General features: G+C 37.8%; 1 protein-coding gene across 1 annotated transcript in view; it reads right to left on the bottom strand.

Moving 5' to 3' along the window:
• The window catches only part of LOC150078290 (myoferlin-like), a 452265-nt gene extending 449127 nt beyond the window's left edge, over positions 1-3138 (bottom strand). The window contains exons 1-2 of the mRNA XM_090384525.1: positions 3019-3138; positions 1844-1935 (exon numbers count right to left, since the gene is read on the bottom strand). Of these exons, the coding sequence (XP_090240651.1) occupies positions 1844-1935; positions 3019-3138 (212 nt within the window). The remainder of the gene's footprint in view (positions 1-1843; positions 1936-3018) is intronic.
• Positions 3139-15368: the final 12230 nt, after the last annotated feature.

The raw sequence follows: 15368 nt of genomic DNA, 5'->3' as shown, positions 1-15368 counted from the left end.
CAGTAAATTCTACTGATGCAGCAAACAAAGCAAAACGTAAAATTTCCCCTTTACAAGCCCGCCAAAAGAAAGAATAGTCGCAAAGCGCAATCCCGCATCAGTAATATTAACTGACGGCAGGAAAAAAAAAAAAAAAAAAAAAAAAAAAAAAAGTACAGTCATACTAAAAACCTAATCTACACTAATCAAAATAGATAGCTGCTTCCTTTTAAAACTTACGCTCCTACAGAATTCCTGTAATAGCCTAAAATGTTTTTCATCAATCAACCATTCTGTTTCAGTTCCCCTTTTCAGTGTAGGCAAGCTAGCTCTTAATTTATTTCTAAATTCTTTATAAATTGGGCAGTCATACAAAACATGATCCAAGTCTCGTTGAACCTACAGGAGCACAAGGGATCTGTTTCCAGACCTAGATCACATAGCTCAGATTTTAATGAGCCATTCCCCGTTAGCAAATAAGGCACTTCCATAATTGGGTAAAACCACTTAGTCTTCCTACCCGTATTAAAACTTATTTGGAATAAATAACCTGGCAACATATTCAGTATTACTTGTGCTCCAACGGTTCTGCCATATTTCATTTAACTTTAACCATGTATTCTTTTCCTATCTACCAAAATGTCATACGTAATACCCAAAAATGATATCTCAATTCCCTTTCTTCAAAAATAGCCGAATGCCCTAAACGCTATATATAAATCTATCGGAAGGGTGCCAGCAATTACCTACATTGCATGCGTGGATACGGTTTTACATACTCTTAATATTGTTAGCAACATGAATCGCTGAATTGAGTTAATCTTATTCCTAAATTTGATTACATTAATTCTCTTAAACCAGACAGAAGCAGCAAATAATACTATAGGTAAGAATATAACGTTATAATATAATCCAAGGACCCTTTTACCGAGTCCCCAGTCCTGTCTAGTAATCCTTGCAATAGAGGCAGTAAATTTTTTAACCTTGCCATTCAGATATTCAAGGTGTGCCACGAATGACGTATCTATAATTATACCAAGGTGCTTGACCTTAGAGACCAAAGATAACTGCTTATTATTAATAAGTACACCAGGAGGCCTATTGTAATCAAGTTTCCCTTTAGTCAACATCATAACCGTCTTAGTAGAAGATATACTAAGTTTATTATCTGTAACCCAACTGGCCAAACTATCCACAACCATCTTAATTTTACCCTCGATGTCTCTCCTTGATTTTCCCTGCACGCGCAACACCAAATCATCCGCATACGCGATTTTATGACAATTAATTGTATCATCATGCAGACACATCATATTAAGTACCAGATTCCAGAAGACTGGTCCTAACACTAATCCCTGTGGGCAACCACCCCTGTTAATATCTCGTTCAAATTTAGAATGTGGTGCCCTAACAATAATTCTCCTCCCATTTAAATAATCTCTAATTATTCTGTATAATAAATCTGGGCACTGTAGTGCTCTCTGAGAGGGCACTATGAGAGCACTACAGTGCTCTCAGATTTAAAACAAATCTTTAAAACAAATTTATGTGGAAAATCTAAATTAGTGGCCAAAAATAAAGCCTCCAATCTGATTAATATCAATCTTTCCAATACTTTACCAAGATTTTCTAAAAATAAGATAGGCCGATAGCCTCTTGGATCAGTAACTGGTTTTCCTGGTTTCCTTATTAATTTTAGTAAAGCCATTTTCCAGAACCCAGGTACAATCACAGAAATAAAAAACATTTATTAAACATATTTAATATAAGATCAGGAAAGTTATCTACAATTTTAATAATACAACTATTGTCAAGCTTATCAATTCCTGGAGTTTTGTTAATATTCAATTTAGAGCAAACTGACCTAAGTTCAGTAATATTAAACAATTCAACATCATCATTATTACCAATGTACCCAAGATTCTCTTCCCTAACCTTCCTCTGATACTCAGAATCCTCACATTAATCAAAAATAATTTATCAGTTATACCATTATCAGAAGTAACTATACTTATTGCATTACTTAAATTTAGTTTATCCCTGGTTAGCGTAAACAGAAATCCCCAGGGATCAGTATTCCCAACATACATTAAAAACCAAATCTTGCCATGCCTTAATCTTATGATTATAAGATTACTTTGATACAACCTCCTTTTAATTTTATACAAATCCTTATACACCTCAGCCTCAAAAGCACCCCAACTTCTCAGTCTGTGATACTTCCTCCTTAGGTCAAACACCTCATGCCTTAATACAGTTAATTCAGCTGACCATCAAGGTACTTTATGTGAAATGTTTCTCTTATGCTTAACTGCGAAAGCAAAGCATTTAGTAACATAGACTGGACATAAAACACATTCTGTAGCTGAAACATAATTCAAAGATTGGACATTATTTAAATATATTCTATTATGCAAACAAGACAAAACTTTCTCCAATAAATTGATTTAAAGTTTAACCTAGTGTGATCTTGTAACACAGGTTTATTTAACTGACCTTTGTATAAACTCAAATAAAACAAAATGGATCTGTGATCACTATTAGTAAAGTTATCCTTAACATCCCAATAAGAAATTCTATCTAAAGACTGACTAACTAAAGTGATATCAACATTATAACTGCCATATAAATTGTCAAATATATACGGCTTATTAGGCAAATTTAAAATATTCAAATTATAACAAAATAAAATCCTCCAACTGTGCCCCTCCGCGGTCTCCAAAACTGCTATGCTACATTCTAGACTTAGCATTTGCATCTAATGTTATGATTACATTACCACCAGCCACAAATTCCATAAATCTTTCTAAATATTGATTACTAACATCAATACTAATTGCAGGAGAACAGTACAGACACTACATATATCACGGAAGTGACAATATGTACACAGGTAGCACATTCTGAACGAAAACTGGATATAAAAGTTATTACAGTTAACGGCCGAAGTAGTAGCTATAGTTACATTTAAATTTTTATTGAAAAAAAAAAAAAAAAAACAATAGCTGTTTTCGGTTTCACAGTCACTGTATGGATTACCTTGGATATTACTGGAAAACCAGTCACTTTATAGGTTTCTGCAAAAACACCAACATATGGTTCTTGCAAACATAATACATCTAACTCATAATCAATCATTACAACTTTGGCCTCATCCATAACCCTTCGGCATCTTTGACCATTTAATTGCATAAATTTAATCAATTCTACATTGTTAACATCGCAACCTCTAGAATTTATACCACTATTATTCATTAGAAACACGCGTACTGGCAAAATCTAATGCTCTTATATATTCTGGACACTGCGAATTCCTCACAGAATATTCACAGTTTCTGCCTCTCCTTTTACAATTTATACATTTAGGAGGCGAATCTTTATTTTGACAATCATTATAAATATGACCAGGCTGAGCACAGTGGCTACAAATAATAGATTTGTAGCCACTGTGCCTGAAGACGTTTAACAGTACCTTGCAGAATGAAAGAATATTTATTGGGTATAATTCCCATAAGTTTCGAAAGTTTGTAATAGTTACTAAATGTTTTAATTGATTCTGATACGGATATTCCTCAATCGATAGTGGCTCTACAATTGTAGAGCCACTATCGATATTGGCTCGATAGTGGCTCTATCGATAGTGGCTCTACAATTGTAGAGCCACTATCGATTGAGGAATATCCGTATCAGAATCAATTAAAACATTTAGTAACTATTACAAACTTTCGAAACTTATGGGAATTATACCCAATAAATATTCTTTCATTCTGCAAGGTACTGTTAAACGTCTTCAGGACCAGCCTAATCACCCAGTCACCCGCTGTTTAGATCCTGTGCTAAATCTGAAAGTCACACCTTCTACTTCTTTCTCTGTAAAACCAAAATCCCTGAAATTTTTGCAATATAGATCTTCCAGTATTTCTTCCTTGGTTATATCTTTCGGCACATAAAATACTAAAATTGTTGGATTGGCTAATATAACTCTATCAGATTAAATTCCCTGTCCTGACAGCCCCTCAGAACTGACTATCCTGTTGAGATCTTCAACTTTTTCTGTCTCAAGGAGGATACCCTTATTTCTAATCATTCTCAAATTTCGTACTTTTATATCTCTGAAATCTTTTTAGAGAAGAAACCACTGCATCCTTACCCTCTTGACTAGTGCTAAACTTAGCATCATTATCAGCCCTCAATATTACTGCACTATTAACCCTGGGCTTAACATTTCTAGACCCATCAATTTCCATACTCTTCTCTCCCCCCTATTATCTGAGAATCCGTTACAAGTTCATCACCCCCGTTCTGCGTAACTCCTGCATTGCTGGAGTAATTGCTGCGTAAGACAGGTGTGACAGTTGTCTTACGCAGCAATGTAGCATTACCTGTAGAGACTGTGACAGTTGCTACATAGGAGAAACATCAAGGCGTCTCCAAGATCGCCTTACGGAACATGACAGAGCAATCCGGCTTGCCGAAACTGACCAGTCCACAGTCGCGGAACATTTTTGGGCCACCAACCACGATCTTGATCCCAAACGTGACTTTGAAGTAGTAGACCACTCACGACACTTTCGCCACCGCCTATGGCTAGAGTCACTTAACATATTAAACAATCCAAAGGCAATACTCCGCCACAAAAGCATACGTCTACACCCCATCCTAGAGACAACCGTTTTAATGCTAGATGATCAGTGGAGTAAAGCAGCGCACGTCCGTGCAACAACAATGGCACATAATTAACGTGCCTCACTCAGCTCATTGCACTTATCCGCTGTATTTTGTATTTGAATTTCAGTTGATGAAGAGACACGCCAGTCTCGAAAGCTATTGCCTGTTAGTATATATATATATATATATATATATATATATATATATATATATATATATATATATATATATTGTATTTTTACATTAAACTGGATTTATAACTTATACGTGTATGTTATTTCATCACTCCTTATTCAATAATAAAACTGTCACAATCGAACATAGATAGACAGCATGTATAGTATCTTATGTAAGGCGGCTCCCAAACGCTAGTTTAACTCCGCCGTGTTACACTGTGATGTTACAAAAACTCTGCAGAAAGGCCAGAAATGTGTGTAATGTTATGTTTGTGCCGTGTATGTTATATTGTTTAGTTGTTTCTGGCCGCTTGGTTATCAGGAAGCAACAAGCACCAGGGTGGTGCGTCCTGATACCCTTCTACGCCGCTAAGAGGCGGGCCACAACTGAGCGCGAACCTCGAGTGTCACGTACTGAATGTCAAAATCATTCAAAATATGATCAAATAAAATTAAATTTAACAATAAATTAATAGAAATCAGAAAAATTAGATACAAATAAGTAAATAAACAGTCAGCATAGTGGCATAGTATTTAGATTTAGGCGCCACCGGTGGTTTCCCACATCTGTGCCATATGTACTCTGTGATGAAATGCAGAACTAATGCACAGCCAGAAAAAAGTGTAATGTCTGGTTAATGTAGTATTGTGCTTTGTTCTGTTGTTGTGTCTGGCTGCTTGGCCGCGGGCCCCATACTGGGACCTTACGTTGCCCGCCACAACCACTGGGAGGTGAGCAAGGCTGCTCATTATACTCTGGCTGCCTCTGTCAGGGTTGCCTGAGGTTCCTGACAGAGGCTATAAAAAATTTAAAAATAAATAAAAGATGAACATAGACAGCAGTAACTTTATGGCAAAGAGGTCTCAGTGATGGCCAGGAGAATGCACTGTCTGTATTTCTTATCTTTCACCATTTTGTGCATGTCGCCCAATTAACTGCTTGACTCGCTACTGAGGGAGTCAAGCAGTTAATTGGGAAGTAATCTGTCCACCAGGGCGAGCTTGTTACTATGGCTAACGAGCATCGGAGTGGATCTGAGAGGAAGTTGTAGGATCCTCCAGGAGCACGACTCCCGTACGGTGGGTTGGGAGATCGATTCTAGACGCATGTTAGTAGTGAATATAGTCTTCCTTTCAAAAATAAGGGAGGATATTCTTCTGATTGACAGGGCTGCTTCCAGTTCAGTGGTTGTGATCCCGTGATTGTGATGAAGTTTAGCATTGGTCCACTTCAGAAGCCAGTACTCCCCTACATAAATTTAATCGTGAGACTAGGGATGGTAGAACAGTACAGCTGCCCCTCTGCTTATGATAATATTCCTCCACAAAAGATTTAACAAGATGCCATCCAGTCATGTTTTTCTCTGATATCTTACGGGGTTTTTTTAATTCAACTTTTGTGTACTAGTTTATAAATTAACATAACGTGCATGTATTGTTCATGTTTATAGCGTCCTTTCAAGGCGTCCTATCTATAGCGCTTCGAGGTGCAGAAAGATGAGGTATCAAATTCCGAGGGAGTTGTACCTTCCGAACATTAACTGGAAACAGTGATCTAAGGTATTGCAAGTTTTTCTGAGATCTGAGGGTTTGTAGAAACTTCCCAGATGTCAGGCGAATTCATTTGGCGGCATAGAAGTTGTGCAGATTCCTCTTTGATGGTTTCATGCCAAGGTTTGCATAAAGCATGCTCCTAGAGAGATAGTAAAAAGGTAGCCCATCTCCCTGTTTAACCATCTCAGGAGCCAACATTCAACCCAAAGAAATCTCTTTAGTTGAATAGAGGAGGCCCCTGACCAGAGAACCGATGCATAGAACGGTATGGGTGTGAAATTTCTTCGGGACGTATTCCAAGAGGAACCGTCGAGGCTTAAGACCGACCAACTCCTGCCGGATTGCCCAGAAATCCGCAAGCGTTTTTAGGCTGGCCATCTTGATGTGGTCTTTAAAAGCAAGCCGGTCATCCCACTTCAATCCCAAATCCGTGTGAGAGTGAACATTTTTAATGGCGATTCCGTTGATCGTGATCATAATTTCATTCATAGACCTTTTTGTGAGGGTCACTGAGCTGCTTTCTGAGGATTCAGCTTAAGCTCTAAACGTCCTAAATAATCTTGAAGTTCAAACAATACTATTTGATTTTCATAGACAACTGCCTCAACTTTTGCTGGATCATCGGATGTGACCAGCATCTTAAGATCATCAGCGTATGAAATGAAGTTCGAGTGCTTCGCAAGGAAGGGCTCTAATGCGGTGGCAAAAAAACCATGATGAAAGAACTCCCCTTATGGGATGCCGACAGAGGTCGTGGCGGTCTTCTCCAATCTATGGTTATATTTAATGAAAATTTGCCTGTTGACGAGAAGTTGATTGAGAATAGCAAGAAGGTTACTTCAATTCTGAAATAATACTTCAAAATTAACTACCCACCTCTGTTGTGCTGAGTGTGTCGAAAGCTGCTTATATGTCTAGGAATAAGATGAAATTTGTTTTTTTTTTTTTTTTTTTTTTTTTTAGAGTTTACGGTTTTTTGGATTGCCCATTAATGGCTCTCTTAATGTGTTTTAATTTTTCTTTATCATTATCAGCTTAAATGTTTCTGTCAGTTATAGAGATTTTCATAGGATTTAACATTAACTTAAAATGAAAAGATTAAAGAGTAACATGCATAGTTATGAAATTTGTATGAAGAATAATGAAGTTATGGGATGCGAAAGTAATTAATTGTAAATCAGTGGTTTTCAACCGGGGTGCCCGTAATTTGTATTTAAGTTACTTAAACTTATTTTTTAATTTATGTTTATTTCATTATAAAAATGTGTACGATATCCATTGTACCGTATCTTTTTAATTTTGTGGTGATCTATAAATGATGCTTACTTAGTACCTCTATATAAAGAATAAAATTATTATATACTGTATATATATATAAATAAAATATAAAAATATATATATTATATATATTTTTTATTTTATTTTTATATATTTTTATTTTATCTTATATACATATATATATACACACATATACATACATACATACATACATACATACACACACACAGAGAATCGGATCTCACAGGCAGAAAATTGAGTAGGGGTGCCGTTATTAAAAAAAAGGTTGAAAACCACTGTTGTAAATAATGATAACTTAGTTAATTAGCATTACTTAAAAGCGCGAGCGTAGCCGAGTGATTAGTGTACCAGTACAGAATTATTTACGCCGCATGTTCGAGTATACGTGTACTGGAAAATATGGTAATGCATCAGTGATGGGGTCCATCAGCGCTTTTATTTCATTTGTGGAAGAAAATCCGAATGAGATGTTTACTCATTGCCTTCTGCACAGAGGCCTTTGATTGAAGCATACTAGGCAATGTGTTGAAATCACTGTTAAATCAAAGTTGTATTAATGGTCAATTACATTAAACCAAGACCACTCAGACCCGTCTTTAATCAGCTTTGTAGTGTTGCGGATGCTAAGCATGGTTTAATTTTGCATACAGAAATACGATGGCTGTCAAGGGGTAAAGTATTGTTTCGCTAAAAGACAAAATGAAAATTATCTTCAACTAGAAGAAAAGAACAATTTTACGAATACCTAAATGAGCTTTGGTGTTCGAGGCTAGCTTATCTAGCGGAAATATTCATCCCTTTTGAACAGCTCGTTTAAAAAAAAACAAAAAAAAAACCACATTATGGAAATCCTAAAGTCTCGAAACTTTATTAGACATGTTGGACAGATAACCAGCGGGTCTCGACTACACAAGTTGTCTGACCAACATTTGAACAGCTTGAATGCCAGTATGAGAACCCAGTGATAGCATCCTTACTCCTACAGAAGCTACTGGCATTTAAGAAAAATACTGTTGATTTGGCTGAACAAAGCAAGAAGGGGAAATCTTGATATTCCAGTAATAACTGAAACCAATAAAAAGGACATCGCTGCTCTCGTAACTGATAACTTAGAAGCATTGGAAAACAATATTGAAAATTACTTTCCGCTGCTAAATATGACTGGGTACGAAGCCCTGTTATATCCGTCTCATCCGATTTAGGATTCACAGTGACTGAACAAGAAGCACCAATTTCATGTAATCGAAGTATTAAAATGAAACATACTGAAGTCCCCCTAGATGCTTTCTGAATTTCAATCAATGATTAGTATCCTGAAATTTCAAATAGTGCCTTGAATTATATTGCAGTTCTCCACTGTTTATTGTTGTGAGTTGGGATTCTTGATGTTAACAAACATTAAATCCAATAAAAGGGATGTGTGTTGAAGACGACATGAGAGTAAGTTTATCTGAAATTAGGGTGAACAGACGTCCCGTTTTTAACGGGATTGTCGCCTTTTCCCTCCACTGATCCCGTTGTTCGGAGAAAATATAAACGGGACACCAAATGTTCCGTTATTTTTTTAAACGCTTCCCATTTTTCTTTTCTTCTGCACACGAGAGTCGATGATTTCTAGTACTTTTTTTCTTTTTTGTGTGTTTTTCAAAGTACCGTACTGATGTGTTGGTGATGTAAACTAACATTATTTGAAGGATCTAGTAATTAATTATGAATTCAGTTTATTGACAATAGGTCGTGAGACGCCCAAGCGAAAGCGTGGTTTCACGGACACGTTGAAACAAGAATTCCCTTTCCTAACTGAAAGTCAGTGTTAACGGTAAAGTTTTATGTATTGTTTGTAGAGCTGAATTTTCTATTGAACGTTGTGGTGGTTCAGATATTACACAACACACTAGTAAAAAAGAAGCAGTTGCAGCAAAAAAGTGCAAGCCATAAACCAGCGATACTTTTTTTTTTTTTTTTTTTTTAAATAATGGCACCCCTATTCAGTTTTCTGCCTGTTAGATCCGATTCAGTCTCTCTTTGTGTGTGTGTGTGTGTGTGTGTGTGTGTGTGTGTGTGTGTGTATATACATACATACACATACAGGGTGTCTCAAAAATATTTATGGGAGGTTTAGGGGAGGTAGATAACATCTAAAGGAATGTGAATCGCATAGGAACCCATAACCGGAAACGTCACGGGAAAGTAGTAGCAGAGGCACAAGAAGCAGAAATGAGACAAGACAGTAATTAGTGGCAAACATTTATTTGACATAATATTAACAATCAAGTACGAGAAAGATGCATTTCATGATGTTACAGATGCTCGAAAGTTCCACCATGAGATGCGATGCATGCGTGACACCGACGCAGCATGTTGTTGCTGTTATTTGGTTTTTAGGAGCATTAGCAACTAAGGCCATATTGCTCCGGGATATGCGGTGGTCATTCCCTGACCTTTCCGCATCCTCCGTATTTGGTGGTGACTGGCTCGAACCCCGGTCTAATCAAGAAGCGTGTGCTACACGCACTGCTGCTTCTTCCCACCTGGACGCAGCATGGATTGGCGGACACGGTCGAACACACCTGGAGTTTCTTTGACAGTAGCAGCAGCGCAGATGAGTCTCTCAACGAGATCCATTTTCGCCTCCACAGGCGATTCATAGACGATAGATTTGAGGGTCCCCCCCCCACAGAAAGAAATCAAGGCTCGATAAATCAGGTGAGCGTGGGGGCCAGGCAACGGGTCCACCACGGCCAATCCGTTGACGCCCAAAACGCCTGTTCAAATGGTCACACGAACACACCTTCAATAATGGGTAGGCGCCCCGTCATGTTGAAACCAAATGTTGCGTCTCACATTTGCTGGAACATCGTCAAGTAACCCTGGTAGAACTTGTTCAAGAAAGATCCGATATTTAGCGGAGTTCATGCGGGATGGTAACAGATATGGGCCGACTAAACAGTCACCGACCATACCTGCCCACACATTTATTGAGAAGCGACGTTGTGCCGCATGGCGGCGCACATGGCGTGGGTTGTCGTGAGCCCACACATAAGCATTGTGCTGATTGAATAAGCCTTCCCGAGTGAAATAAGCCTCATCCGTGAACAAAACATAGGCTGGAAAATTCAAGTCTTGAACACTTTCTTGGAGAAACCACTGCGCAAAAGCCACATGTGCAGGATGATCTTGGGGGAGTAGTAACTGAACCTTTTGGGGATGAAAGGGGTGTAAGGAATCGTCGTGCAAGACGTACACTGCAACGAGACACTAAAGCAGAGGCAACGGTACGTGTGCTGGTAGTAGGATTATTCTGGACAGCATTCAACACACTTTCTTCCATGACGGGAGTTCGCGTCGAACATGGTCTGCCCGTACTACTCCTGTTACCTCTAAATGATCCATAATCGCAGAAATTTTGATGCACACGTGCAAACAAACGGTGGTCCGGTATATGTCTGTCTGGGAAGCGTTCTCCATAAATTCGTTGAGCGGCTCGTCCATGGCCCTCTGCTAATCCATGTACTAGGTGCATGTCTGCCAGCTCACAGTTCGTATATCGATGCATACTTTTCGTGCGGCGACTACTGCTTGAATGAGTAAACCAGAAATTTTTCCTCTCGCGAACTGATTAGCATTAGCATTAGTAGAGGCATTTGATGCAAGAAAGCAAGCTTATGCAGCATCAGCCAAAAAAAAAAAAAAACCCACTTCCACTTCACCCCTCTGTTCGTTCAAAATACCTGTCCAGCTGAGCCTTAAACTTATTTAGGCTATCAACCTCCACCACAAGGGATGGAAGTCTGTTCCACCAACCAACCACCCGCTGGCTAAAGGCAAATTTCCGCACGTCTATCCTACATCTGTCTTTCCTCAATTTGAATTTATGCCCTCTCAGGTGATTTTTCTGAGCTAGAGGAAGAATCCCATCAGCATTGAGCATGCTTAAACCATTCAAGGCTTTATACACCTCTATCAGATCACCTCGCTGGTGCCTAGTCTCCAGACACTGTAATTTGCAGAACTTAAGCCTTTCTTCGTAAGAGCACCCCTTTGTTCCATTCACTAACCTTGTTGCCCTTCTCTGTACTCGTTCCAGTAGCTCTACATCCTTCTTGAAATGAGGTCTCCAGACCTGTATACAGTACTCTAGGTGTGGCCTGACCATCGCCTTATACAATGGAATAATCACCTCCTTATCCCTGCTGGAAAAATTCCTGTATATCATTGACAATACTCCATGAGCTACTCTTGCAGCCCGTCTGCACTGCTCAGAGAACTTCATATCTGCCTGCACAACCACCCCCAAGTCCCTTTCATTCTCTACCACTGTCAGTGTAGTACCACAGAGTTGATACGTTGCTCTGGGGTTGCTGTTTCCCATGTGTAGTACTTTACATTTATCAATGTTAAACTTCATTTGCCACCTCTCAGCCCATCTGCTCAACCTTTCCAGATCCTGTTGCAGCAGCATAGTGTCAGTAGTGTCCTTGACAACCCTGCCAACCTTTGTATCGTCTGTAAACTTGGACATTAAGCCCGATATACCATCATCAATATCATTTATAAATACAGAAAACAATAATGGACCCAACACTGAGCCCTGAGGGACTCCACAGCGCCCTGATGAACAGCGCCGTCTACCGACTTATTGTGACGTTTCCGGTTATGGGTTCATAATATTCCTATGCGATTCACATTCCTTTTAGATGTTACCTACCTCCCCCAAACGTTTATACCAATATTTTTTTGAGACACCCTGTGTGTGTGTGTGTGTGTGTGTATATATATATATAAAAAATAGTATTTTATTTTTATTTATAGTAGTAGTATTTAATAGCAAAATATCCTATATTTCATTATTAATACAATATGAATTTCTTGTTTCGTCCTAACAAACGAGTGTCTAGAATAATCAAGGATTAATTTAATCCATTTAGAGATTAGTGTACAGTATTGGAAAGCAAGTGGAGCGGAGATAACCCCTAATGAGAGTTTTGGATCCTTTTCTCTGAATGCTTTTTCTGTCAGTCCAGGATTCATAAATTTATTTCTTAGAATAAGTTTGCATATTTTATTATTACAATTTTAAAGAAATTTGGATAGACTAGATTTTTTTTTTTTTAAGCCACATTTAAAATTAGAAGTCGGTCGTTGCATGAAAAAAGCAGAGAACAAAATTTTTTTTATTGCGAATACGCTTAAAAAAAAACTTATTCTTTAATAGGTGAATACCATTTATTGTTCTAAAATTCTATCCCCAAAATTTTTCAGAATTCGCAGACAGCTCAGGTTCCGAGAATTCGCAACTTGTTGTTCGCTCGGCAATGTGAAGGCACCCTGAAATATTTTTTGTTAGCTCGCTTTGTTGCACGCTCGGCTATGTGTAAGAACCCCTAACAGGTTTGGGAAGGCTAACTCAGAACCGAAGAAAATGAGGATAAGAATTTCCACCAAAGCAATAATTCCGAATCGAATACTTAGCAGTGTAAGCCTAATTCGAGCTATGTGGATATTTCTTTTCTTCAACCAGTAATTCCTGATATGGGTTGCAGTGCAGCAAACCTGTTTCAATGATAGCAAATTTAATAGCAGAAAAAAACTGTACAGGCCTATTAAATGATTATATACAATATCTTTATATCATGGTTATTACTTAAATAATCGTGTTTATAAAAATAGAACCCCGATTTTTTTTTTTTTTTTTTTAACTCTGTACTAAGAAGCTTAACTGTTAATCTACACGAGTGACACTTATCTCGGTTCCGAGCATTTTAACTGCATCCTCAGTCATGAAAGTCATCGGAGAGTTTCTGCTTGAATAAATTTCATTTTATATCCATTTAGAGTACGGGAAAAAAAAAAAAAAAAAAGTCAATGACCCATATCCGAAATTCCTATACAAGTATAATTTGCGGATAGAAAAAGGAAAGTTGCCGAAGAAGAAATTTGGTATTCAAGCAATGTATCGTATGAAACATTCACAGTATGTACATAAGTTTTGTGAAAATTTCTACTGTAAACGGTCTCCTAATTTACTAGGATTAAGCATTACAATATCTGCTAATACTGTCAGATACTTGAGAGATAACTCGAGATTTTTTAAAGTTAGAATGACTCATTTTTATGACGCATTTCAAATGGGGTAACAAAGGCAATGCTTACGTTATAGCCACTTTTCGATTATTATGCCAAGGACACTTACGTCACTAGGACAACGAAAAGTATAATTGTCGGTGGTGGCACGGGGAAGTTTGTTTGGATACAGTCAGAGGATCTTTGTTATTTTCTTCCAAACTCAAAAAAAAAAAAAAAAAAAAATTCGTATCAGTTATTACTGTATTCTGTGGTTGATTCGTATGGGTACGGCGGGTGGGTGGATGGGGGGGAAGGGTAGTGGACATTTCGAAATTCAAACTCCGCCAAGTGTGTAAGTTACTTTGAGGTTTCTATTCCCAAAGTGTAAGACGTTGCATTTTGCTGCATTAAAACATAGCTGTCACTTTTCTGACCATCTTTAAAACTTCGAAATCATTCTGAAAGAGCGCTCTTTGCGTTGATTAGTAACCACTCTCCCAGTCTATGTAATTTAAGAAAATTAGAAAAAACAATGGTCCCAGAACAGATTCTTGAGGAACCATACTTCTAACATTAGATCAAAGACTGTAAACATTAATTCCCCACAGCCACTGAGAACCAACTTAAAGAGTAACCTCTCATGGACTGAGCGAAATGATTCGCTAAAATCCAAATGAGCAATGTCGAAATTATTTCCTATATACTTGTGAGTAACTGTCAAAGTAGCTAATCAGATTTGTTCAACATGATTTTCCCTAAATAAAACCTATCGCAGTCATTCTGATCAGTAACCGCTTTCTCAATCTTCGTCTCATCTGCAAATTTTGATATCATGCAGTTTATCCCTTCGTCCATGTCATTGAAGAAAATTAGAAACAATTACAGTAGAATGAATGATTATGGTTTGGAATTCCATTTCAAAAAAATTTGTTAATGTCACTACTGCACTCTTTATCATTGCCGCCATGATTTTCTCCAACACTGAAGTCAGAGTTAAGTCCGGTCTGTAGTTGTCTGTTTCACTGTTAGAACCTCCTTTATGTATTGGTGATACATTTCACTTCTCCAATCCAGAGGAATCTCTCCTGAGTCCAGTGATCCCTTATAATTAACCTTAATGGTTCAATGCACTCTTTTACCGCCTCCTTCAAAATTACAGAGTGCAGTATATGCCATCAACTCCAAAAGCTTTAATAAATAATCATCTGTAATTTCAATATCGTATATTTCATACTACTAAGCTTCACTCGCAGAGCCTGTCCTCATTATGAAGGGTCTTTCGCCTGTAAATGATGCTAAATACCTGTTCAATTCATCAGCATGGTTATCTAAGACTTATCTACATCCATTACGCAGTTGTCCAATCTGATTTGTTTTCTTCTTTGTGTTTACATTATGAAAAACTCCTGCTCCCCGTTCTTTGCTCTCTTAGACACTGATTTCTGATAATGCTGGCCTTCGCCAGCCTAACCTTTTCTCTAGTACTAGTACAAATATACATGTAGCTGTAACAGGCTTCGGTACTTTTTTTCTTTCTGTAACTTTCGAATGCCATCATTTTCTGGACTGGCCAGCTCTGTATTATTTATTTGGGCATCTCCTTGTGGTATATTTTTAAATGAAAAA

This window comes from Mastigoproctus giganteus, chromosome 11 (genome assembly GCF_048544385.1).
Source record: "Mastigoproctus giganteus isolate SK-2022 chromosome 11, ASM4854438v1, whole genome shotgun sequence".
Classification (NCBI taxonomy): domain Eukaryota; kingdom Metazoa; phylum Arthropoda; class Arachnida; order Uropygi; family Thelyphonidae; genus Mastigoproctus; species Mastigoproctus giganteus.
Note: the sequence above shows the minus strand (reverse complement) of the source record. Positions and strands in the feature narration are given on the sequence as shown.